At 64.2% G+C, this 24,743-nt stretch overlaps 1 protein-coding gene across 3 annotated transcripts; it reads left to right on the top strand.

Moving 5' to 3' along the window:
• The first annotated feature begins 383 nt into the window (after positions 1-383).
• On the top strand, positions 384-21,553 carry CUNH1orf198 (chromosome unknown C1orf198 homolog). 3 transcript variants are annotated; one of them, XM_016163439.2, is made up of 6 exons: positions 384-583; positions 692-946; positions 1,444-1,733; positions 11,788-11,838; positions 17,762-18,223; positions 19,317-21,553. In XM_016163439.2, the coding sequence occupies exons 1-6, from the start codon at positions 397-399 to the stop codon at positions 19,371-19,373; spliced, it is 1,302 nt and encodes a 433-aa protein (XP_016018925.2). In that variant the 5' UTR covers positions 384-396; the 3' UTR covers positions 19,374-21,553. The 3 variants fall into 3 exon arrangements, with proteins under 3 accessions (XP_016018925.2, XP_016018924.2, XP_036091454.1); XM_016163438.2 differs by having other exon boundaries at positions 386-531; positions 17,723-18,223; XM_036235561.1 differs by having other exon boundaries at positions 386-583; positions 17,723-18,223.
• Positions 21,554-24,743: the final 3,190 nt, after the last annotated feature.

The raw sequence follows: 24,743 nt of genomic DNA, 5'->3' as shown, positions 1-24,743 counted from the left end.
TTGTAGAGCTCGTCACATTCATGACATTCCAAAAATATTTTCTTAGGATTCCTGGGCCAGAAGATGATAAGGCCATTTCACATTGAAAACAGAACTTTGAAAATTATTTCTACTATTGTGTTCAGAATTATCCAAGTGTTAGTTTTGGGGCAAAGGTAGAGGCAAAGTCATTCTGAAATGCAATTTCTTGTTTTAAGAGCAGACACTGAATTCTCACCGGAGCCCTGTCTCAGTCTTGTTCAAATCAGCCAGATGGCGGAGCGGATAAGGGCTCTGTATAATTTTAACTTTCGTGCCCCGGGGGCATGCTTCGAAATGCCCAGCCTGGCCCTTGCTGTCCGGACGTCCCTCTCTGCCTGTGAAAACTTGCGTCACCCGTTTGTGTGCGAACTCTGGATGCTGAGAGTTCTCTCGCGATTTCTGAGATCCCAGAAGAAATCTTGTCATTTCATTTGTGGAGTCGGGAAAAGCAGAGGCCACGGGAAGGCTTGGGAACAGCCTCTTCACATGCGGTGGCCACGCGCAGTGCAGGTGTGCCCAGCTCCTGCTGCTGGGCTGGATTTCGAGCCTGGCACTGCACTGAGTAGGAGCAGAGGGGACTAATTTTCTTTGAACACCCCGATGCTAGTCCAGCCCCTCAGGTCGGCCCTTTGGCCTCTTGGCTGACCCCTGCCCACCCCTCCTCTGCCAGCTCCCGGCCCCAGGACCCTGGCCCAGTTTCGTCGCACGGCTCAGAGAGTAGAGAAGCTGGCTTATAAGGACAAGGACCGGAGAGGCATGGGCCGGCGGCTAGGTCCTAGCTGCCAGCTTCCTTTGTCAAACCAGTGGCCACGTGGCGCCATGGCAGTCACCACCAGCGATCCTGTCAAACCGCAGGGTGCGGACTTGGGGAGCCGTGGGGGTGTTGCGGAAACCCACGCCGGGAGCCGTCGGGGTGTGGCAAGGGGTGAGGAGGGCTGGGGTCCCCGGGGCTGGGGGTGAGGAGGGCGGGGTTCCAGGGGTGGGCGGGCGGGAGCGGGAGGCGGGGTTCCCGGGGATGGCGGAGCGGAGGGCGGGGGTTCCCGGGGGTGGGCGGGAGCGGAGGGCGGGCTCTCGAGCCGGAAGGCGCAGCGCTCTGGGCTGCGGGGAGGGGCCGGGGCCAGGGGCGGGAGCGGAGCTCCGGGGCGGGGGCGGGGGCCGAGGCCAGGCGGGGGGCGGGGCTCCGGGGCGCGGGGCGGGGCCGGGGGCGGAGCTCCGGGGCGGGGGAGGGGCCGGGGCGGCCGGCCGGCGGGGCCGGGGCTGCGGGGCGGGGCGCGGGCGGGGCCGGGGCTGCGGGGCGGGGCCGGGGGCGCGGGGCGGGGTCGGGGGCGGGGCCGGGGCCCGGGGCGCGGGCGGGGCCGGGGGCGGCCGGCCGGCGGGGCATGGCGTCCATGGCGGCGGCGATCGCGGCCTCGCGCTCCGCAGTCATGAGCGGGAACCGGCCTCTGGACGACCGGGAGCGGAAGCGCTTCACCTACTTCTCGTCGCTGAGCCCCATGGCCAGGAAGATCATGCAGGACAAGGAGAAGATCCGCGAGAAGTACGGGCCCGAGTGGGCGCGGCTGCCGCCCGCGCAGCAGGACGAGATCATCGACCGGTGCCTGGTGGGGCCCAGCGCCCCCGCGCCCCGCGACCCCGGAGGCCCCGACGAGCTCGCCCGCTTCCCGGGCCTGCGCGGGCCCACGGGCCAGAAGGTGGTGCGCTTCGGGGACGAGGTAGGCGCGGGCGGGCCCCCCCCCCCGCCCCCCCGCCCCCCTCCGCCCCCCGCACCCGTCCTGCACCCCGAGGCGCCCGGGCGGCGCGGCACCTGCCCGAGCGCAGCCGTGCGCGGGCCGCGGGGGCGGGGGCTGGAGAGGCGAAGGCGTCGGGATGGGAGGGGGTGGGAGGGGGATCTTGGAGCCAGAGGTCGGGGCGGGAGCCCCCCGGGAGTCGGGAAGAACCGCCGAGAGCAGGAGGTCTTCAAAGGCCCCGCATCCGGACCCGCGCGGCGGGCCCAGAGAGCCCTCCCCCCGCCCGGAGCCGAAGGCAGCTGCTCTCGGGCGAGGCCGACTAAAGTGGAAACAGCAGGAAATTTAAGCCAGGGGAGCCCGGGTTCTAATCCGCTCTGCCTCGCAGTGTACGGCCTGGTGACTTCGCCCCTTAGAGGCTCAGCCCCGCGTGTAAGCCTGGGCGTGACGACGCCCACGCCCTGCCTGCGCGGAGGGCGCTCGGCAGATGGATCGCGTGTCTGGTAGTGATGTTTGTGAGCCGGGTATGGACGGCGACATTGCCAAGCAAGGCTGCCAGAAGGAAGAGGTGCCTTCCAGTTCAAGGAGGCAAAGCGCAAAGCCCCCCATGTTTCCTGAGCGAGCACGATGCCTGCGGCTTCGTTGTGGGGCCAGCGTGGTGGCCCCGTTTTGCCACGGAAAAACTAAGGGATGCGTTTAAACGCGCTACGGCAAAACTTGGTACTTGGAAGGGCACGTGTGGGTGTCTGTCGAAGGGCAGGCTCTGTGAAGGAGGGGGCACTGGGGCCACACGGGGAAAAACCTCAGAGACCACCGTGCCAAGGCCGTCTCGAGGGCCTGGCCGTTCTGCCTTGCTCAGAAACGGGCGTTCTCTTGGAGAAGCGTTTAAAACCTGTTTGGTGGCATTACATTTTGCACGGTGTTTATTTGGCCTTTCAAAACTCCACATTTGCGGTGAGGGACAAAGACAGAAAGCCGGGCGAAGTGTGGAAGTGGGCGGCGCTCCCGCGGAGGCCGAGGGAGGAGCCCCGGGCCTGGAGCCCCCGGCGAGTCCCGGCTGCCGGAGGAATTCTAGCTAAGAATGAGCGTCTAGAGCGACTTTCAGGCTTGGGTGTGCTGAGACGTGTACGAAAACAAAATGCTTGTGGCCCTAAAGCCACTTCAACGCGGGGGAAGGGCGAAAGGCCAGAAATGCCGCCAGCATGGCCTTCCCTGCGGAGTCGAGGGCAAAGGCTCCACTGGGCTTTAAGCTCCGAAGGCTTCGCCAGGAAAAACAGGGCGTGGCCCATGGGACGAGGGGTGCGTGGGCTTCGGACGCGTCCGCAGGGTCGTGGCGTTCTCAGTGTGAACACACGCGTCTCTCCAAACACTTCTGCGGGGCTCGCGCTCAGATTCCGGGGGTGAAAATTTGGAAAAGTCACAAATAAATAAACATGAGGAGAAACAGGCCTGTAAGTGCTGTACTCACAGGCCGCGGCCAGTGTTCCTGAGTTTGGTGTCTGGCTAAGAATATCCTCAGGCCTGCTCATCATCAGAGCCCATGCCATATAAGGGCCACTGTCACCGATAAGAAAAGATGACGCTGAGTTCGTTTTGTGCTGATTCCTTCTCTGGGTGCCAGACTGAGCGGTCTGAATTTGTACACCCGGTGTGACTTAGAAGCAAACGGAACTGTTCCGGACGGCGCCTGCACGCCCTTCCACGGCCCCGCCAGCCCTGTGTTTTCAGAATCGAGCTCGGCATGCCCGCGAGGGCGCGCTCCGGAATGCCTCTCGCCAGCCTGGGCACCGACGGCAGAGGCAGGGACACAGACCCCGAGGAGGGTGCGTGGCGCGTTGTCCGGGGTGCGTTTTTGCCTCTAGCGGCTGTGTGGTTTGATGGAACTGGGGAGTTTTAAATGCACCCCCGGACCCGGCAGAGGCTGGCACTGAAGTGGAGTCGGTGGTCTCAGGCCCAGGAGGGCAGCCTTTCCTGCGGAGGGCGGCGCCTGGGGGCGGAGCGATGGGTGAAGACAAGGTGGGGGTGACCCCCGGGTAGGCTGCTGGACCGAGCGGCCTTCATAGGTGGCCCCAGGTGTGTTCAGAAGGGCCTCAACCAGGTCAACTCGGGCACTCTGTCCCTTCCCACTTGATCTGCCTTCTGAGGTGGCCCCAGGAGCCTCCACAGCTAATCACAGAATGGGAGATGCTCCCAGGGCCCCAACCCCCACCCCCCCCCCCCGGCAGCCATCGATGGCTTCTGACCGATAGGCGCTCTGGGGGGACCACAGCCCTCACTCTGGCCAGTGTCTGCCCTTAGCAGAGAGGCCGGGCGGGGCCTCGCCCACCGGGCACATGGGACCCCCACGGCCTCTCCTGAGGCTGCAACAGAAGGAGCTCGGGCTCGAACCTTGACCTTTTGACAGTGGTCGATCCCTGACTTCCCTGAGCTTCAGTTGTCTCCTCCGCAGTGGGTGAGGCAGGAGCAGGGTGGTGGGCGAGACGGCGTGTGTGAAAGGCCCGTCCGTGGTCTTGAACGGCGGCGGCCGCTGCGGGTGAGAATGTTCCTGTTATTAGCTAATCTCCCCCTTTCCACTGGGGAAAATCACTGACTCTTCTGAAATAAGTAATTCCTGCTGGTGCTAAGCCCGGGGTTGGCCACGTGAGAGGCGTCTCTGCCCTGGTGGCCCCATGACGTGCCGTGGGGCACGCATCCGAGGCCTCGGCTTGCTCTGTCCGCAGTGCAATGTGGCCTGTCTCCCGGTCAGCAGTCACACGGGCCGCGGCTCGTGCCCCCCTTTCCCCTGCTCGGGAGGACAAAGACACCGCCTGTGCCTTTGAATATACGGCCCCCCACCCCAGCCACCCTGTCACTGGTAACATTTTTGTATTTCATATGGAAGCATTTTAAGTGAGATCACACGGCTGTAGCCTCCAGATGTGACCATCGCCAGGCAGTCTCGTTCTTATGGGCTGCAGGACCAGCAGCTAGAGACTTGGTAGTGTTCTGACGATGGCCGTGGCCCTCGGTGGCTGTACCATGGCCCTTGGTGGCTGCATCATGGCCCTTGGTGGCTGCTAGCGAGGTCGGGCCCCGCCCACGCATCGCAGCTGCTCTGCGGAGGCACCGCCCCACCTAGGGCGGCCGCACCTGTGTGCGGTCTGTGCCCTCGCGGTCCGTAAAGGGACCAGCCATGCAGGTGACTAGCCTGGTGCACAGCGGGGCTGGCTGCTCTGGAAAATTGAAGTGACGAGGGACCCATCGGATGTTCAGCTCTGTCCGTGGAGTCGTTTGTCCCGGGCGTCAGCTGAGCAGATGTCTTTCGGAGCCTGTTGTGTATGAGAGAGAGGCTAGAGGCATGCGAGCTTAGGCCCCCCCCACTCTTCACCAGCTACGTAAAAACCCCCCGCCTGATGGTAGGGTCGCATGCAGCTTCAGGGCAAGGCCACCAGCCCCTCCCGACCCTGTCATCTCTCATGTGCGGAGAACAGAACGTCCTAGGAGCCTTAATCCCTGCAACAGAAGAGGGGCGCCCAAGTCTCACCTGGAGCCCAGTCCTGTCCTAACCACGCCCCGTCCTGGCCACGCCCAGGCCACGCCCGCGCTTTCTTTGGGCCCTTCCTGCTGAAACCATGGCCCCAAAAGTTTCCCTCTGGCCCTGGGGCCAGCCTTGGAGCAGACACAACACTGGGTCATGTGTCCAGTCCAAACATTAGGGCATGTTTACAAACATGCTTCTAGCAGCGCCTCGCTGGGACCCTCGCTGTGCTCGGAGGTCGCCGCGCCCTCCCTCCAGCAGTCGGGTGAAAAATTTGCATCTTGGAAGGGTTTAGAGATTCCCCGAACTTGCTTCCCCCACACACACCCCGCTTCCTTTTATCAAATAGAGAAAAAAATAGCCTGAATTTTAGGAAGGTGTTGCTCTCTGCTCCCTGCCCCGCCCCGACTCCTGGCCAGCCACCTAGCGGGGTCTGATCAGGGCCGTGCAGGCCACCGGGCTCCGGGCTATGCGCCACCTGCTCGGCTCCCTGTAGGCCATAGGCGGGAGACCCCGGAAGTTCGGGCGCTTGGTGTACACGTGGCTAGGTACCCGGATTCCTGGGCCCTGTCACCCCCGCCCCCTCCGCGTCAGCACTCCGCCTTTGCTTTTTTTCAGCTCTTGGCAGAAAAACAAACAAAAATTTGAGGGTTACTTTCTCCGTACCCTGAATTTTTCTTTAAGGAAGGCGACATGTATAATTATGGTTCCCACCTCTGTTTGGCAGGTCCATGGACTTTTCAGAAAAGATGACGGGGTGGGTGTGGCTCTTGGTGTCTCGCACCTGGGGTTCTGCGCCCCGGCCCTGGGCGGGGGTGAGGACGTGGCCGTGGCCGTGGCCGTGGGCCCAGATCCAGCACCACTGGCTGCGCGGGGAAGGCTGCCCAGCCGCACCAACAGGGCAGCTCCCGGGAGGTGAGCCCTGGGAGCGGGCAGTGACCTTGGCCTGGCTCCCGTGGGAGGCAGGCGGCCCTGTGGCGCCCGGGGAACAGGTTCTGCGAAGAAATTAAATGACTAGCTCACTGTCACGCAGGGAGGCAGGGGACAGCTGGAAAGCACTGCATGCTGGCTGGTCCGGAGTCTGGTCAATCCACAGGAGTCACTTTCACACTCCACGCAAGAGGTTCCCTTAGTAACAACGACAGCAAAAATATGTGTCCGTTTCTCAAAAAAACAGATGAAGACCAGACCTAGCTGTTTACACTTCCTACTGGTTCTTCGTTCATTCTGAGACAGTCCCCCGACCCCCCCGCCCCCCAGCCCCTGCTCCGGCTCCGAGCCGACCCCTGCTCCGGCGCCGAGCCCGCCCCGTGTCTGCTGCCGCCAGTCCCCGTGGCGCAGCGCCCGCTTTCCTGGTGTAGCACGCGCAGCTTGGACCCCGCTTCTGGGCGCGAGTGGCAGCACTGTGACCCGGAGGGGAAGCGCCCGCTGCGCGGAGCTGTGAACAGCGGCCCCTGGGCGTGGGCACTCAGCAAAGGAGCCTGTGGTAGCGATTTTCCTCCCGCGCGCGCCGGGTGTTTTAGCGGACTCGTTTTATTTTGTTGTTTGTTTTGAGCAGATTTAGGTTCACAGCAAAACTGAGCAGAAAGTGCAGCGCCCCCACACGCCCCTGACCCCCCCACACACCCACACGTCCCCACTCATCCCTGCCCCCCACACTCTGAGCATCCCCACCATGTGGTGCATTTGCTGCAATCGGCGAACCTACAGGGACGCGTCATCGTCACCCACAGTCACTCTTGGCGGCGTGTGCTCGGTGGGTCTGGACAAATGCACAGTGGCCCGTGCCCACCACCACAGTGTCATGAGTCCTTCGCAGCCCTAAAAATCCTTCATGCTCCCCCCAGCCCAGCTCCCAAGTCTGGCGGTCGGGAGTGTCACAGCACATGTCACACATGTGTCCCTGGCGTGAGTCACGGCCTTTACTCTGAAGAGGAAAAGAAGAAAGGGAAGGAGACTCGGCCCGGTTCCGGCCCGCGGGAGCCCGCGGCACGCGGGGCACCAGCCTCCGCCGTGGCCGGCCCGCCGGGGCGCAGGCCGCGATCTCGTCAGCTGCGGGCGGGGCGCGAGGGAGCTGGCCGGGAGGCCTGGCCCCCCTGTGAGCAGCGGGACGCAGCTGGTTTAGGCGAGGTCCTCATTTGGGGACGATGAGAGCCGCCCAGCAGTATTGATCGTGGGCACCTCGGCAGTGAGCCCTGAGGCTGGAGGTCAGCGAGTGCAGCTGCGTGGCCTTGTGGCCAGGTGTCCCTGGGGTGAAGAGGGCATCGGGCATCACAAAGGACAGCTAGGTGACTGCCCAGGGGAATGGCCGCAGGGGAATTTCATGGGGAGCTGTCAGCTTTGTAAAACGGAGCCAGGTGGGACCCATGGAAAGGGCACCTGAGGCGATGTGGTCTGCAGCCCGGCCGGGCACCGCTCTGCGGGACACTGTTCTGCGTCCCGAGTGCGGCGGTTCCAGTGTGAGCCCAGGAAGGGGCTGATCCCCCGGCACCTGCCACAGCGCGCCCGAGGGGGCGCCCGCGGGAAGGCGCGGCGGTCCAGGCGGCAGCTGCAGGAAGCCCCCGCCTGTCCTACGAGAGGCCAGTCCAGGCGAGTCCGTGGCTGCCACCGGAGAGGCGCCACGTGCTCCGCGACACCGCGGTGACCTGGCCGCGCCCCGGCGCTCACACGGCTCCCGCAAGCCCACGCTCCCCGCTGCCCTCGCGGGCTCACGTGAGGAGGACCTAAGGGACACCCGCGGGTGCCGCCTCGCTCGCTCGCGCTTGAGGTGCCGCAGCACGGGGCTCGGGCGCCCTGCTGGCAGAGAGCCGGGGCGAGGACGCGCCCGGAGGGTCCGCGCAGGCGCGCGGGGGGCGGCGGGTGCCGTTCGAGCCCGAGGCGAACTCGAAGTCCGGTTTCTCCCTCTGCAACCCTGGAACCGTCGTGGCTTTCCAGAGAAGTCGGCCAGTCGCAGCGGACTGACCTGTAACCCAGTGACCTAGAAGCAAAATTACCGAACCCCTTGGGAAGGCGAGTCGCCGAGGTTGCAGCTGCTGTGGCGCGCGGTGAGCCGGCCGCGCTGGGCCGCGTGCTTAGCGGGCGCGCATCGGAGGGGCCCGCGCTGCCCGGCTCACCGCGCGCCGGCCCCGGGCGACTGGCCGACGCCTGGCGAGGGGCGTGGCGACGCCCTCGTGCGCGGTGACGCCCTCGTGCGCGGTGACGCCGTCGCGTGCGGGGCGACGCCCTCGTGCGCGGTGACGCCGTCGCGTGCGGTGACGCCATCGCGCGTGGTGACGCCCTCGCGTGCCGTGACGCCCTCGTGCAGGGTGGTGGGTGCCCTTTCCGTCCCGCGGCCGTGGTGGCTGCGGACACCCTCACGGGCGTCGGTGCTGGTGAAGGTGCTCGTTAGGAGAGGCGGCCTTCGAGCATTCAGCACCTTTGTGGGGCTTCCCCCGCACACGCACGCATTTCTGAGACACACGCATTACAGCATGGGACAGTGTCATTTCAGCACCCTGAACCCCTGAGCTCACCCTCCCACCCCTCCCCCGCCCCCGCCACCTCTGATCCTCGTCCTGTACCCGCCACTTTGCCTTTCCAGAAGGTCACGTCGGTGGGAGCATACAGTATGGAGCCTTTTCCGACTTTTTAGGTTGTGGTGAACTCTCCATGAGTGTGGTTAGTGCACAGCCAGCAGTGCCCCAGGGCCCCCCAGAGCGGCGAGGGGCCACAGAGGCGTAGGGCGTGGCCCCTGCTCCTCACAACCCGCCCCCCCATCCTTGCTGGCTCCTGCGAGCGTGCACCCCAGGACTACGGCGGGGGCACAGGCAACACTTTTAACTGCTGTCTCTGTGTGGCCCAAACGTTTCTGAGACAAGCAGGCCTCTGCACGGAGGGCCAGGGTGCTCGGCGCATGTACACCCCGCGTCCTCGGAGCCCAGTAGAGACCCGCCTGGCCACACACGCCCCGGCCTCTGGGGGCCCTGTGGCCCTCTGCGCTTGCCCTCTGCTGCTTGTCCCATGCAGGGCTCCAGAGAAGATTCCAGAGAGAGTCAGTGTTGTGTCTGGGGTGGGTGGCTTCCGCAGAGCGAAGTTTGACATGGGGGAGAGCTCCTGGCAGGCAGCCTGCCCTGTGCCAGGGCCACGGCAGCAGAGATGTCTGGTGCTGGGGTGGGCTAGGGGCAGGCGGGGCGGGCGGGGCGGCCTGCGCAGAGCACACGTGATCGTCCAAAGACGTGTGCCTGGCCACGGGCTGCTGGGCGGCTGGCCGACGTGGGAGCAGAGAGAGTGAGCTGTGTGTGCATGTGTATGTGTGATTGTGTGTGTATGCATGCGTGTGTGAGGGTGTGTGCACACATGTGTGTCCGTGCATGTGTTAGGGTGTGTGCACGTGTGAGTGTATGTACGTGTGAGGGTGTGTGCGTGTGCATATCTGTGTGGATGCACGTGTGAGTGCATGTGTGTGAATGTGCATGTGAGTGTGTGCGTGCGGTTGTGACTGTGCACACACATGCACAAGTGTGTGCACCTGTGAGTGCGTGTGTGCATGTGCATGTGTGTGTGAGTGCATGAGTGTGTGCACATGCACGTGTGTGTGCGTGTGTGTGAGCTGCCACTTCGCAGTCTGCTGCTGTTTGGCATCCGAGTGTCCGGAGGGCCTGTACCGGCTGCCAGCGCTTCGTGGCTCGAGTGTGCGGCCCCTGGCTGACATCGGACCTTCAATCACATTTTTGTTTGGCATGGTTATTTTTGGTAAGAGCTTTATTATTTTTTGTGAGGTCAGAATTGCAGAAATCTAAGGAATTTGCCTCTCGACTCAGTTTCTTGCTGGAGCAAACAGGACACTATTGACTTGACACCAAGTTGGGAGGAATCACGGATGACCCTCTTTCCGTCAGTGACCCCCTTGAAGTCGCAGCCAATGTGGCTGCCTGCAGCCCCTGGAGGCTGCTGGCCCCCCCAGCCCCGGCTGTCTGCCGCTCAAGGTCTCGCCGTCATTCACCTTCCGACCCAAAACCACCAAAACCCAAAACCTTATTCTTTTAACCTGAGCCGATCAAGGGGACTCAAGATGTGTGACTAACATTCAGAAGACAACCACACCCACGAGAAGGGTGACCCAGCTCCAGAGTCCCCTGGCCCGCGGTCCTGCTCCCTCCCTGGCCCCTGCGTGCTGGAAACCCCTCCGCGCCTCCTCTGTCCGCGGAGGTGGCCCCTGCAGTGCCCCGCCCGTGGGGAGGCCCCTGCCGCTTGAATGTCTCCACTTTTCCGCCGGTTCTAGGAAAAGTGATGTTTACGTGTCCTTGGCCACCTTTATTTTTCCCATCCGAAAACAAAGCTCCCCTTGTTTCATTGCTTCTACGAGGAACTTCGAGCCCCACGCCCCGCTCCCCAACACTACACACACGTTGACGGGGGCGCAGGAGCCACGGCCTCTGCTGAGACGTGCAGCCACAGGGTTCGTTACATCGCGGTCCTCCGGGCAGCCTGTCTCCATTTTTGGAGGAATGGAGTTTGTAAATTGAAAAGTAACTTGGGTTTAACTGAAATTGCAAACGGGAGGGCAGCGGTCCAGGCTCCCACTCACTTTTAAGGTTGGCGGGACGGCGAGGCACGGTGCAAGGACAGCCAGGCACCTTGTGGGGACAGCCAGGCACCTTGCAGGGACAGCCGGGCATGGTCCGGGGACAGCCAGGCGCGGTGCGGGAACAGCCGGGCATGGTCCGGGGACAGCCGGGCGTGGTCCGGGGACAGCCGGGTGTGGTGCAGCCGTGCGGGGCGGCTGGGGGCTCTGACCAGTGGGAAGTGGCCTGTGGGGGGCGGGTGGGGGAGTCGTAAGTTACTGGGCACCTAAGGAAGGGCAGCCCCCACCCACACCCCGTGGTCCCCCTTTCAGTCCGTGTCTCCCAGTTCGTCCCAGCGTTTGGGGCAGGGAGCAGGGCCCCCGTGCCGTGGAAGCTGGGTACCGGCGAGTCACGTGCCGTGCCGGGACGGCCGCGGGGGGCCGGGGGTCTGCGGGGAAGAGCCGTCGCCCGGCTCCTCGTGCCCTGCTGGGTGGGGCGGGAGACATCAGGGGCCTCGTCACAGGCGCTTGCATGGAATTGGCGTTTTCCTCATCGACTGCTGATCAGCTGCTGATGGCGCCATCAGCCCTCGGGGGAGGAGGGCGCTCAGACCTCTTGGCGTGGCCTGCAGCCCCTGCCTGGCATTGTCTGGGCCTCACGGCAGCCCTGTGAGGGAAGAATGGGTCTCCTTTGGCAGATGGGGAAACTGAGGCTCAAAGGGCTGAGTCGCCGTCCCATGGGGGCTCGGGGGGGTGGTACGCTCAGGCCTGCCTCCCTTCCTCCCCAGCTTCCTGTCACCGAGTCCCCAGGTGGCCTCCCAGACAGAGGGGCTGAGCCCACCCTGAGAGCAGCAGAGGCCGGGCTTGCGTGGGGGCGGGAATTGGGGTTCTCTGTGAATTTGGGCTCCCCTGTGGCCTTGGGGGATGTTTGTGAGGGGTGTTCGGGTTCGGATTTCAGACTTTTTCTTGAATTTTTGTTTCAGGACATAACTTGGCAAGACGAGCACTCTGCCCCTTTCTCCTGGGAAACGAGGGTAAGTTGGGTTAAATTTAGATTTGTTTGTCTTTTTAGAAGAATTGCGTTGCTGTATGCATTCCTTTCCGTCCTGATGGACGCAGGAGGCCACGACCCCACTGCCAGGCTGCGGGTGACGCGTCCGCTGCGGGGCAAGGGCGGGGGCGGAGGGGGGCGGGGACGGGGTGAGGCGCTGGACGCGGGCGCCCGCCTGTCCCCGACAGCAGGGTCCCCTCCGCCCCCGGCTCCGCCCACCGTGCTCTGTGCCTTGCCGGGGCTTCTGCGCAGGCACAGCTGTGAGGGGCACGGCGGCGTTTTTTGGGGTGCGAGAGTAACAGCTGCTTTTATTGGGGTGGAATCAGAAGGGCCGCAGGGACAGGCAGAAGTGGGGACGGGGGAGTGGCAGAGACGGGCCTGCAGCGCCACTGCGGCCCGGAGCGTCGCTGGGCGGTGCCGGAGCGTGGGGACGAGGGGACGAGGGGAGCGGACGCGCCCTCCGCCCGGGGGGGCCGTGGGGGCCGTGGGGCCGCGGGGGCCGGCGGGCGCGCATGCGCGTGGGTCGGCCCCGCGCCCGGCGTGGGGCGCCACTGTTGGCCCCCCAGTCTTCCGTCATCGTTGCCATCGTCGTCGCCAGAGTCACGCAACTGTCCCGCCTAACTGGTTTGAACTTGTTTTCGTCCTTCCTAGAAGTGCATCCCTAAGCAGCAAAATGACCAAAAGGCAGGTGTCTCTAACCCAAGGAAAAGCCCAGGATCCTCTGAATTCTAGAACATTCCGTGCTGTGTGTTGGAAGGTTCTTTCCGTAGTAGGGGCAGAGGGACCCCTGAAGGGGCGCGTCCTGGTCCTCCTTGTGTCCCGCGGGCATGGGGGGCCTCCGGGCGGGGGGTCTGCGGGGACGCGGCAGTGAGGCGGGCTGGACCCCGCAGAGGGGGACTGTGCCCTAACATGGAGCAGCGGCCGAGGGGTCAGCGGGGCAGAGCGGCTCGCTTGGCAGGGCACAGGGAGCGTGCGTGACGTCACAGTCCCGTCACCTCGTGACTCGTGGGGGCGACCGCTGCGCCCCGGCGGGGTGAGGGGCCTCAGGGCGTGGAGGCCGCCGGGGCGGGGCGCAGGCCCTCGCGCCGGAGCTGGGGGGCGCGTGAGCCGCGAGGCGGCAGCGCGGGCGGCCTTGCTCCCCGGGCGAGCACGGTCCCCTCAGCCCCCAGCGGACCCCGCTTCCGGAAACAGCGGTGCGGCCGTGCGCGTCCTGCAGGGGTCACCCTGTCCTCGCTGCGGGTTGGACACCAAGGCCCATGCAGGGCGGGGCGAGCGCCAGGGCGTGGCCGGAACCCTGTGGGGGTGCGGGGGTGCGAAGGATGTCGGGGAGCAGGCTGGGGACGCCGGGGAGCAGGCTGGGGACGCCGGGGAGCAGGCTGGGGACGTCGGGGAGCAGGCTGGGGACGCCGGGGAGCAGGCTGGGGACGTTGGGGAGCAGGCTGGGGACGTCGGGGAGCAGGTGGGTATGCTGGGAGCAGGCTGGGCTGGAGCAGTCCCCGGGTCCAAGTGAAACCCTTGTGTGGCATGTGGGAGGTCACGCCGCGTGCGGCCGGGTCCTCGGCTTCCTGTTACATGGGTCCCCAACGGGTGCCCAAGAGCTTGTTTTCCATCCACACCTAGAGAAAGACTTTATCCAGAAATAAGGACGTTCCATCTAGAACCTTATTTTTTTTTTCCACTTTCTTGTGCCTGACGCAGGGTCCGGAGGGGTCCCCCCAATAGTCTGTCACCTCCACGAGGCAGGGCTGTCCCCTCCCGTCCACTGATCCACCCCAGTGTCAGAGGTCCTGGTCTCAGACCCTGTGGTGTGGCGTGACCTTCAGAGGCATGCTGGGAGGTGAGGTCACACCCCAGAGCCCCAGGCCCCTGGCTCTGGGAGAGTCCCCAGGACAGGACAGTGGCCTGAGCACGGAGCTTCAGTGGACACTGGGCACCCAGAGAGCGTTTCACCCCAGCTCCGCCGTTCGGGCGCAGACGCCACCTGCCTATCCCAGCTCTGGGGACAGTGTCCGCGTGCCACACTGGTGATCAGAGAGAGGTGCTGCAGGGGCCCCAGGACTGTGATCGGAGGTGGAGCTGAGCTCGGACCTTGGGAGCCAGGAGCACAGGGCGGCTTCCACGCTTCCTCAGCACCTACTGTATGCCAGACAATGTCCCCACACGCAGTGGGCACTGCGCATCTGACCCTGTTCCCCTTATGCCAAAAGAGGGAGAAGCCAGTCTGGGGGGTGGGAAGCTGAGTGGGGGGCTGCCCAGCAGGGCAGCCGGCGGCCAGCTGGCAGGGGTTTTGCAGGAGGAGCAGGTGCAGGGGTGCATCAGTGGGCGGAGTCTGGAAGCATCTTGTTGGAAGTGGAAAGCAGTAAAACCATGGAAACAATGCGGGCAGCCCGAGTGACCGAATGACCACAGGCAGGACTTTGCGTCTCCGAGCCATTTCCGGCTCCGCCCTGGCCTCCTGTGCTCGGCACCTTTACCGGATGAGACCACGGGGCTGCAGTCCAGGGAGAGGCTCAACCGGACCAGCTCCGTGGGTGGCGCTGGAGGTCCTGGGCCCAGGCAGGTGGGCCCGCCCGCCCTCCACCCTCCCAACGGGTGTGTGTTTTAAGCACAAGAACAAAACCGTTTCCTGGTGGTGAGGAGGGGCAGGGCGCCTAGCACAGCCAAGACTTTTTAAAGGCGATCTTAGTCAAATTTTATTTGCAAAATAAAAAACATGCCCAGGGACAAAGACTTAGAGGCAGAGATGCACGGACTCTTTTTCTTCTGTGAGTTCTCGGTTTCCCCATTTTCACCCCAAAGCCCCCCAGACCAAGTAGCCGCTACTTCTAACCTGGTGACGCCACCCCCGAGGATCTGTCAGTGGTCCCCAGGGGCTCAGGGAGCCGAGGGAACAGCCCTTGTCTGTCAGAGGGCGTCACGCCCGCTCTGTGCTGCTTGGGTGCCCTTTCGACAGCGTCCAAAGCCCCTCGGAGCCCTGTGACCTCCCTCGCACCCCGGCGACCCCGCGCAGCCTGCTTCTGCCCTCCACGCGGACAGGTGTCCACCCCGGCCTTGCAGAGGCTTCTAAGCAGAAGTCTCTGTCAGAGAAATGGCTGGCTCTAGGCAGGCTCGGGGCTTGACGAGCAAGCTCGGTAAGTGCCTCCCCGCGGGACAGCTTCCGGCGGCTCTGGCCCCCGAGGGGTCAGCAGGTGGCCCGTTTAAGGAGACCGTCATCTCTGCCCCCGCAGTGGCTTTCTGTCCCAGTGCGGAATTCGGAAACATGCAGAGCGTTGCAAATGGTCCACTTAGAAAGAGCCCGGACATGCGCCCGGAGGCGCCGCCGGGGACCCGGCTCTGGGCTGCCCGCGGCGGCATCCCTGTGGCCGCGGGCTTGTTGTGTGCGCCGCGGTGCCCAGCATGGCCCGGGCCTGCACTCCCCGCTGCTGGGCAGCCCCCCACTCGGCTTCCCACCCCCCAGACTGGCTTCTCTTTTGGTACAAGGGGAACAGGGTCAGATCGCAGTGCCCACTGTGTGTGGGGACATTGTCTAGCACACAGTAGGTGCTCAAGAAGTGCAGGTCTCAGTCCCAGACGGTGGCTCCTGATGGGCTGGTGACCGAGGGCGCTTCGCTGAAGGGCTCCGGACCTCCATGTTCCTTTGTAGAAGAAAACATTTTAAAAACTCAAAAACCGACAAAACGTGCTGGCCACGCTGGACGCGTCCCGTGTGCCCTGCCCTGCCGTGGCCGCGGCGTCCGGCATGGCCAGGCCTCCGCTGTCGTCTTCTCGGGTTTTTTCCTTACAACGTTGAGCTTCAGGGCAGCCTGGGCTTGCGAAGTGGCCTTGTCCCCTCGCCGCTCGGCCTTGAGCGGGGCCCTGGCTGTCGGAATCCAGGCTCGGACCGAGAGCCGGCCGCCGTCCGGGTGCAGGGTCTGCGGTTTCCCCAGGAAAAGCCGTGTTTTCGTGCTTGTCCTAATGTGCCCGTGCCCACTGGGGAGAGTCTCCGGAGAGCACGGTTTGTCAACACGGAGAGACCCAGACCAGCCACGGGCCTAGTGGAGGAAGGTGCGCTGAAGACCAGAGCCACGGTTCTTGCGCCGTCGCGGGTGTGGTGACCGACAGCGCCCCCCAAAGGCTGCCTGGCGGTGCTGGCACTGAGGCAGCTCCCGGAAAGCTGATCCGGTAACGGGTACGCGCCAGAACCATTTTCTTAGAAGGGCCTTTTATATTTTGACGTTTTATTTCTGGAAATTATCTGAAGAGATGAACCCCGTGTGTGGGAAGATGCTCGCGGCGACGTTAATTATAATGAGGAAGATGAGAGGCCACAAGTCGGTAATGAGAGAGTGGCCGGGTAGGTGGTGGGGCAGCTGCTCGCGGCGTTAAAAACCGCGGCGCAAAGACGGCGTGACGCCCCGGCGAGGCTTTCCGTTAGGTGAGAAGGAGCGCCCCGAGCCGTGTGCACGGCGGAACGGCCACCCCACAGAGCCCGTGCGTGACATCGCACCGGGATGCCGAAGGGCGCGGCGGTTACGGGAGGGGGAGGCTCGCCGGTGACGTTTTCCTTCTAAGTCTCAAAATTTCTGTAGTGTAGTGTAATTTTATTTTAAAACGATGGGGGCAGCGGGGACGTGTGAGGGAGGAGCAGTGGCAGGAGCAGGGGACCCGTCGGATCTCTGCAAAGGGCGACGGGCGGCAGATCAGTGTCCACGGGGCACGGGCGCTGACCCCCCGGGGTGCTCTGCCCTGAGGGGGCAGATTCCATCCAACCATGCGCCAGGAGGAGCAGCTCAGCGCCGTCAGGGGGCGTGGGGGGTCATGGGGACCGGGCGTGGTGTGGGCCAGGTTGTGGGAGGTTGTGGGGACCAGGCACGGTGTGGGTGGGTCATGGGGGTCGTGGGAACTGAGTGCGGTGTGGGCCGCATGGGGTCCGCCCTCGGAGTCCGGGGCCCGGGCCGGGTGCAGGGTCCAGGACCAGGAACAGGGTGGGAGCTGGGAGCAGGGCTTAGTGGCCGCGTCTCGGGGGTGTACGTGCGGTGACAGCATCGTGGTCGGCCCGGGCTCGGTCACCGATCCCGCCGCCGCGGCCTGAGCAGCCCACGTCTGCCTCTCCGTGTGGAGCTCGGACAGGACTCGGCCGGTGTGGGCGGGCCCTGGCCAGAGTCTCGGGGCTTGCCACTGCTTGCGAGGTGCTGACCCAGCGTGGCCCCCGTGACCTCTGCAGACCTGTCCCCTCCCCAAGGCCCAGCTCCTCGCACCATCGTCGTTGCGGTTTCGGCTTCGGCGTGTAAGTTGGGGACGTGGTTCAGCCCCTGGCAGGTGCGAGGCCGGCTGCCACTCAGCCTGCCCCTTGACCTTCCTGCCTTGGTCCAGGAAGGCGGAGTCTGGCTCCCCTGGACTTAGGTGGGGAGGGGAGAGGCCGGTGGGGGCTTGACCTGTGGCGGTGCCCTGTCAGCCGGGGCGTGCACCTGTGTGTGGGGGGGGCGGGGTGACCGCCCTGCAGCCCCTCCTCGGGAGGCACTGGGAGGAGTCCCCAGGCCGCAGGCGGGTGCCAGGCAGAGGGTCCCCAGGGCCAGTAGGGCTCGGGGTCGCTGAGCTGTCCGTAGTGGGCCGTGACGGGGCCGTGGGATCGGCTGCTGCCGTGTCCCCGGGTGCAGCGGCAGGCGAAGCTGGACACTCAGGACAGCCAGGCAGCAGCCCGCGGCTTCTGCACGGGGTGCCACCCGGGTCGTGAGCGGCTCCGCAGAGCCGGATTTAAACTTAAAGAAACAGGACGCTAGAGCAGATGGGCCCCAGCGGGGTCCTGGCTGCCGGGCGGCATGCGAGCTGGCCAGCATGCCCGGCAGTGTGATGGTCATTGTCCCCTCTCCTCCTGTGTCCTGCCGCAGAGTCAGATGGAGTTCAGCGTCTGCTCCTTGTCCACCCAGGAGCCCGGCGGTGCCGCCAGCGAGCCCAGGCAGCCGTGCAGAGCCTCCCAGGGCAGCAAGGCAGCTGGGCCGGACGCTCCGGGCCCTGCCTGGAAGGAGGAGGAGGCCCCCTTCTGGAAGATCAGGGCCGCGGGGCCCCAGGCCGAGTTCCCGTCGCTGACGCCCAGCCAGATCAAGTCCATGGAGAAAGGCGAGAAGGCCCTGCCGGCCTGCTACAGGCAGGAGCCCGTCCCGAAGGACAAGGAGGCCAAGGCCGAGAGGCCCGGCCACCTCCGCCAAGAGCCGCATGTCCTTCCCAGTGCCAGCATGGAGCGCGAGGGCCCCCGGCCGGTCCAGGCCTGCCCCGGCATGGTGGACGAGGCCACCGCCTCCGAGCCCGTGGGCAAGCCGCCCGCTCCCGAGGCCGGCCTGGAGGGCGAGGAGGACACAGACGCTCTGTTCTCAGACCCCGGGCCTCCACAGGTGGGTGGCCCCTTCCTCCGGGGGTGACCCGGGGAAGCCGCCCCCAGGATGGAGGGCCGCAGACACCCTCCCCCGCCCCCTGCCCGTGCCCAGGGGCTTTGGGGTGAGGCCCAGTTGTCACTGACATGTGCAGGCGGCCGAGTCTGTCGTCCGTCTCAGGGCTGCGACTCGTCTGCCTGTCCCCGGCCAGTGACCTTTCCCAGACCTTCCTCGGGGAGGGTCTTCCTCTGAAGGAGAAATATCGTGGGAGACACAGGAAGGCTTGGGGCGTACAGAGGCAGAGACGGCACGTGGCGTCTGCTGGGCGAACGGCTTAGCGCACACAGCACCGTGTGACCTGCCACCGCCCTGGAGAGACGGGGCGACCAGAGACAGGGAGCCCCGCCCGAACCCGCCGTGTCGGACGCAGCGGGACTGGGCCTGCGACAGGCGTTGGGGCCGGGGCTGCGTGTCCACTGCCGGCCAGCCGCGTGGACGGCGGGCGGCCAGCGTCCATGCCCGGGCAGGCCGGCCGCAGCCCGCCGGGGGACGTCAGCATGGTGTCACCGGCGGGAGGGGCCTCTAAGGTCACAGGCGCTGGCGGGAGCCTGCAGCCAGCTCGTGGGCCTCAGGGCAACCCCACGTCACTATGTGGGCGACCTTTGACCTGAAGAATGTCCCCGGGCTGGGGAAAATCACTCCAGAACCTTCCACTTACTCTGGAAGAAGTGAGCTTTGCGTCCTACGTCAGGCCCTCGAGTGTGCAGGCTTGCGGGACATTAGGAAGACCGTTTACATGTCCTCGTCGTCCGTGGAGATGCCGGAACCTGCCCGGCACGCAGAGAGCGTTTTTCCCCTCTGCGGGCGGGTCTGGGAGCTGCTCGCAGACACATCCGGGTCGGTTCCGGGGGGCGGGGGGCTGGGGATCAGACCCTCGCTTTGAATGGTACTTAATTTTCCGGCTCCAAGCACTGCAGCTAATGAGGCCAAGGAGCCTCTGAGGCAGGAACAGCCTCTTTCATTTGGGCCATTTTAAATGAGGTGCTGTTTTTAGATTATGCGTAACCGAAAAAAAAACCGTCATGCCTTACTTTGCTGTTTGTCCTTTCTGCAGGTCAGCTCAAGTAATGTCATCTTGAAGACGGGATTTGATTTTCTGGACAACTGGTAAAATGCGTTAGACCCAAAAAAACCCCACAAAAAACCAGGCCCCCAGGTTGTTTCCCAAAGCGGTGCGGCGGTTTCCCAGCGGGCCACACCGCCGGCCTTTCCCAGGTTTCCGTTTGCTTTTCCGATGCTTGGAAACTGGTGAATATCGCCTTATCCAGGTTTCCAGATTTTCCACTTTTTGGTAAGACCAGATACAGATGCAATTTTCAATGATTTGATAACAGGAGTTTTATATGTGGAATTTTTAAAACCTATTAAGAATTCAATAACTCTCGCAAATAAAACCTCTGTCCCCCTCCTCAGAGAGAGGGTTTGCTCAGCCATGTCACCGAAGTCGTAACAGTGGCCCCCCCTGCCCTCTCCTTTAGCCCCTCCCTCTTCGAATGTATGGGGTCACCTTTGATGAGTGATCCCAGGGATGTCCTCAGCCGGCGACATGAGCATGCTGGTTGTGGCTGTGGAAGGCTTTGCTCCCTATGCCCCGAGTCCCCCCAGCCCCACTCAGGGCTGCCCTCGCTGAAGCCACAGTCGCTGCGTGTGCCACCCCACCCTGGTGTGTCCCAGGAAGCGGACTTGGCATCTCCACGCTGCCCCGAGGCTTATTCAGACTATTAGCATTGTTTAAGTGTTGCATGTGTAAACGTCTGTATCAGCTTTTCCTTTTGTATCAGCTTTTCATTATTTTGTATCTAGACTTAGCGGTTGTAGGGTAACCACCTTCCTTGGGTCTGTGCCCGATTCCTGGCGGAGTCCTCTGCTCAGATGGCCTGGGGGTGCCCCACCCCGGGCCTTGCAGGGCAGCCGATGGCAGGTGTCGCCGGAGGACAGTCTGACCGGTCCCGGTTGTGTCAGACCTTCCCGCTGAGACCTGCGGCCAGTGGCCCTGACCAGCTTGTGCAGCGCCCCCCACAGACCTCCACGGTCATGGGACAGTGTCTCCTGGACTGGGACTTAGTGGCCCCTCCCCAGGCCGGCAGGGCGGAGGCCGGGCCTCGCCCTGGGGCACCGTGCCCTGAGGGGGGGGCCTGAGTGGCCTGAGCCTGCAGGACGCGCCCCCAAGTGTGACCTCCACTTCGCCTCTCACTGTGCTCACCCGAAGCCTTAACCCTGCGTGCCCGGCCAGCCAGCGCCCGTCTGTGCCACGCCTGTCTTCTTAAAATGCCTTTCCGTCCCGTGGGACCTTCCGAAAGGGCTTCCAGCTGCCACGGAACGCAACGTGGCACCTTTTTTTTTTTCTGGGAAAGTTTCTGCCAACGCTGTGGCTTAGCCAGTGTTTGGTTGGGTCCCTGCCAGGCGTTCGATGTCCCTGAATCCCATCTGGTCCTTTGGGGCTTGGATTTGACCTTGCTGCTCTGGGACTGTATCGTGGCAAATGCAGGTCCTTTTTGTACCGAGTAAGTACGGTGAAAATGAGAAAGGGAAGAGAGTTTTCTAGCACGGTGGGGGGAGGAGCCCTGGAAGCCCCACAGTCAGCAGGGCGGGGGCCCCTCTGTGGGGCTGTCAGTACCCACACATGAGAGCAGGGCCCCTCGGAAACCAGGGGCTGCACAGATGCGAGGCTGTGCCCTTCGGCATTGGTGGCAGAGAAGAAAGATGTGCCTCTCACAACAGCCCGCAGCCACGTGTCTGCCCGTCGGGGGACAGGTCCGGTTTCTTTCACCGGGTCCTGCCCTCCCTGCCCTCAGGGCGGCCCCTCAACCCGCAGCCTGCACAGAGATGGTCCCTGTCCCCTCTCCCCGTGATCCCCGTCCAGCGTGTCCACTTCGGCACATTAAGCTCCCGCGTTTGCCACCCTCAAGCTTCTAAAGCCAGGAGTCTCATTTCTAACTTTAAAAGCCGCTTTTTGGCCAAAGCCGGCGCGGGGTTTGGAGTCCCCTCCTGCTCCCCCACACCTGGGACTCAGCTGGGCCTCATGTCTTGCTTTGCGTGACTGTATTTTGCAAAGTCTCTCCCGAGAAGTCAGAAGCCAGCCTCAGCCCTTTGCCTGGGGTCCGTCCCCTGCCCTCGTCTGGCGGTACCACCTGCCCTGGGGACAGATGGGGTGCAGCCCCAGCCTGCGGGGTGTCGGAGCGGCCTTCCTTTCTTTGATACGCGTGTTCAAAAATGAAAGTTCTTACCGACCGCTTGTACCTTGGTCGTATTTTGTATTAACAGCCTTTAATAAAGCCATTTAAAATATTGTAGACGTGTCTGTCTGGGCCCCTGCGGGAGGCTGGAGGCTGGCAGGGTGCCCGCTGGGAGCAGAGAAGGGAGGGTTCACGCCTCTTTGGGGGGCCCACGCGGAGTAGTCCGAGCGGGTACCCCCGGACGTTTGTGGCCCAGGCAGAAGGGGGGCGCCTCCTCGGGGTGACAGGGACGCCAGGCCCATCTCAAAGGACAGACGGCGCATCAAGTGACTGTCTGGAAGCAGCAGATGCCACTCCGGACAGCCGCCCCCCGGATCCCGCGGAGTTGAGTTGCTGCAGAAGCAGCGGTGCGAGCCCGGCATGGCCGCCACCCCCTTCGGGGCGGGGTGCAGGCGGTGAGGTTGAGCTGTGTCTGGGGGTCCATTCTCCACATCAAAGCTGTGTTTGAAACTGACCCCCTCAGGAAAGTAGCGACTCGGGCTGACATGTCCCCTAACCTAGTGTCACGCAGAGCGGGGTCCCTGCCTCCAGGGGGCCGGCAAACACGCGGGTCTTGCACTTGGCGGGAGGACCCGGGCCGGCCCCCAGCCCATCGGCATGGCAGTCTGTGCACCAACGTGCGTTTGAAAACGCTTGTGCGAGAGGGAGCCGTCAGCATGGAGACGTTCGCACTTTGCAACCAGGAGGGAGGGTGCTGGGTCTGGGGCGGAGTGCTCCCTGGGGGTAGGACGTCCTTGGGCAGGGCTCCCTGGGGGCGGGGCTCCCCGGGGGCGGGGCTTCCCCCGGGGGCGGGGCTCCCTGGGGCTCTGCTCCAGTTTCTTTGTTCCCACCACACTCAGGTGCCGACTTCTGAGCTTACCAGGTGGCTTGATGCCAGGGGACCCCAACCAGGGGAGACCAGTGATTCTGAGCCCCCCAACTCAGGCAGAAAGAGGTGTGTCCCGCATCTAAGGTCAAGCTCGCAGAAACCGGGAGCTGCGATTCCAGCTAGAAACAAGTGAGAAACACCAACTCCTCAGGGCAGTCGGAAGTGCCAAGTGTCCCAGAATCAACCTCAGCATACGGAGGCTTTTCTAGGGAAACTGTTAAAATGACGTAGGAGACGGGGAGGATCTGAGCGATCCTGGGCGGCATGGCTTAGTGTCCTGACAATGGTCGCTTTCCCCAAGTCACGTAGGAAGTCAGCTCAGCCTTAACACAAAGGGCAGTTGCTTTTGACACATTTACAGAAAGTTGTAGGTGGAGAATGACAGGTCACCGGGGGCAAGGAGGCCACACGCGCTGTCGTGAGAACCAGTCGCCAGGCCACGGACGTGCAGAACCGCCCTCGAGCGTGCGGAGGCCGGTCTGGACTGAAGCACAGGGAGGGGAGACCAACAGCCTGCAGCCCCGCCGAGGAGAGGAGAAGGGGCTGGGCATGGGGGGCCGAGGGCTGGGCCCGAGGGGCCAATTCCGGAGAGGACGCTCCGGGGTCTGCGTGGGGCCCTCGAGCCTCCGGCCAGAGACCGGTCTGCACTGCAGGCAGAAGCCCCGCAGCCGGCCCGGGCGCCCTCCACCCGGGGCCGCGAGACGCGCGAGGCGCCTTTCATCCACGGCCCCCCCCAGGCCATGTTGCAGAGGTGGGCTGCGCGTGAGAGCTCCTGGCGGGGCGAGCACGGGAAGGGGGACTCAGCGAGCCTTCAGAGCTGGCGTTCTCCGTCTGCCCGAAAACAGCAAGGCGTGGGAGGGCAGAGCGATTCGCCAACGGCGGAGCTGCCGGCGGAAGGAGCGTCCTTCGTGGGAACATTACGACACCCAGCACTGACAGTAAAATTCACCACGTTCAGCAACCACTCAAACGCACCGGACGTACAGATAAGCGGGGAAATGTGATTCATAAACGGAGGAAAAGCAGTCAGCAGAGTGACCCAGAGTGACGGCGGTGATGGAGTTAGGGGTTAGGACGGCTTTCATGCACAGGACCCGTGAGCCCAAGAACGTGAAGGAAAATGACGGGACACGCATCTTCCACAGGTAAAAACGTCTGACGTGCGACGCCCCCTGGTCATCGCTCCTGGGCCTGCTCGTCTCCCGCTGTCCCCAGCTCCAGCTCCAGCTCCGCGGGGCAGGACTGCGTCTCAGTCACACGTGTCTGTCCGCAGTGCTGAGCGCCGCGTGGGCCGCAGAGGCCACTCGCTGTCCCTGCCGGGGCGGTTCGTCCTCCCAGCTCAGTGTCCGTCTCAAAGAGCTCACGAGGCCCCTGCTGGTAACAGACGCCCCCCACCCCCCACCCCTCGCCCGAGTGCCCGCCTTGTCCTTGCCGCCTCATCGGGCCTCCCCCTCGGCCGTGGGGCCCCGCGGTCCAGGCTTCCAGGCCCCTCCCCGGCCCAGACCCCTGCGCCCGGCGCCTTCCGCCCCCTCCCGCCCGTCCAAGCTCTGCCTCGGCCTCCCAGAGCCGCTCTCACTGCGGTGCCAGCGCTCGCCCCATCTCCAGCACCTTCTCCTGGGGGCGCAGGACAGGGTCAGAGCCCGACCTTTTGGCCTCGGAGACACCCAGGGTGAACCCTGACTTAACGCCTCCAGGTGTGGGACCCCAACCCAGGAACGGAGCGTCTGCCTCATTCTGCCGTCGGTTCTCCCCCGAGCCTGCCTGCGGGCTGCGGCCTGAGTCGAACCCTTTTTCTGAAGACCTGGGGGTTTATGGGCCCCCAGAAGCCACTGCGCCTGAAGAAGGGGGTGAACAAAGCCACCGGATCTTGTTCTGGAAGTCGAGGTGGGAGGGACGAGGACGGGGATGGGTGTCCCCTGGAGCTGGCACCGTCCCACAGAGCTGTCAGCCCGGTGCTGAGGGCGGCAAGCCGGTGGTGGCAGTGTGCTGAGTGTGACCGTGACCATGACCAAGGCGGGGACCGTGTGGGAGGTCGGCTGTGAGGAACGAGAGGGAGCTAGGACCCCGTGGGCCAGTCGAGGCCCGGTGTGTGTTGGCGGTGGTGGGGGCTGAGATGCTGAGAAATGGCGGGGGTGGGGGATGGGGGGTGGGGATTGGGGGGTGGGGGTGGTGGCGGTGACAGTGTCCCAGAAGCCAGGTCAGATGTGGCCCACACTCCGGACACCTGGTGCTCAGAGCCCAGACAGACCTCCAGCCCCCCCAATTCCCCGCCCCTCGCGGTCTCTCCATTCGCCTCACTGGGCGGGGCCGGCCACACTGGACTCCCCAGGCCCCAGACCCCGGGGCTCCGGGAGGAGTCGTGGGGCACAGGGTGCGA

The sequence above is a fragment of the Rousettus aegyptiacus genome, unplaced genomic scaffold (assembly GCF_014176215.1).
Source record: "Rousettus aegyptiacus isolate mRouAeg1 unplaced genomic scaffold, mRouAeg1.p scaffold_m13_p_18, whole genome shotgun sequence".
Taxonomy (NCBI): Eukaryota; Metazoa; Chordata; class Mammalia; order Chiroptera; family Pteropodidae; genus Rousettus; species Rousettus aegyptiacus.
This window is presented reverse-complemented; position numbering and strand designations above follow the sequence as displayed.

What these genes read in the sequence shown, in the direction of transcription:
- CUNH1orf198 (XM_036235561.1), top strand. Translation starts at nt 397, where the DNA reads ATGCTGAGAGTTCTCTCGCGATTTCTGAGATCCCAGAAGAAATCTTGT. An exon ending in CGAGCCTGGCACTGCACTGA is followed by an intron (nt 584 to 691) that starts GTAGGAGCAGAG and finishes CTCCTCTGCCAG; the next exon opens with CTCCCGGCCCCAGGACCCTG. An exon ending in TGGTGCGCTTCGGGGACGAG is followed by an intron (nt 1,734 to 11,787) that starts GTAGGCGCGGGC and finishes TTTTTGTTTCAG; the next exon opens with GACATAACTTGGCAAGACGA.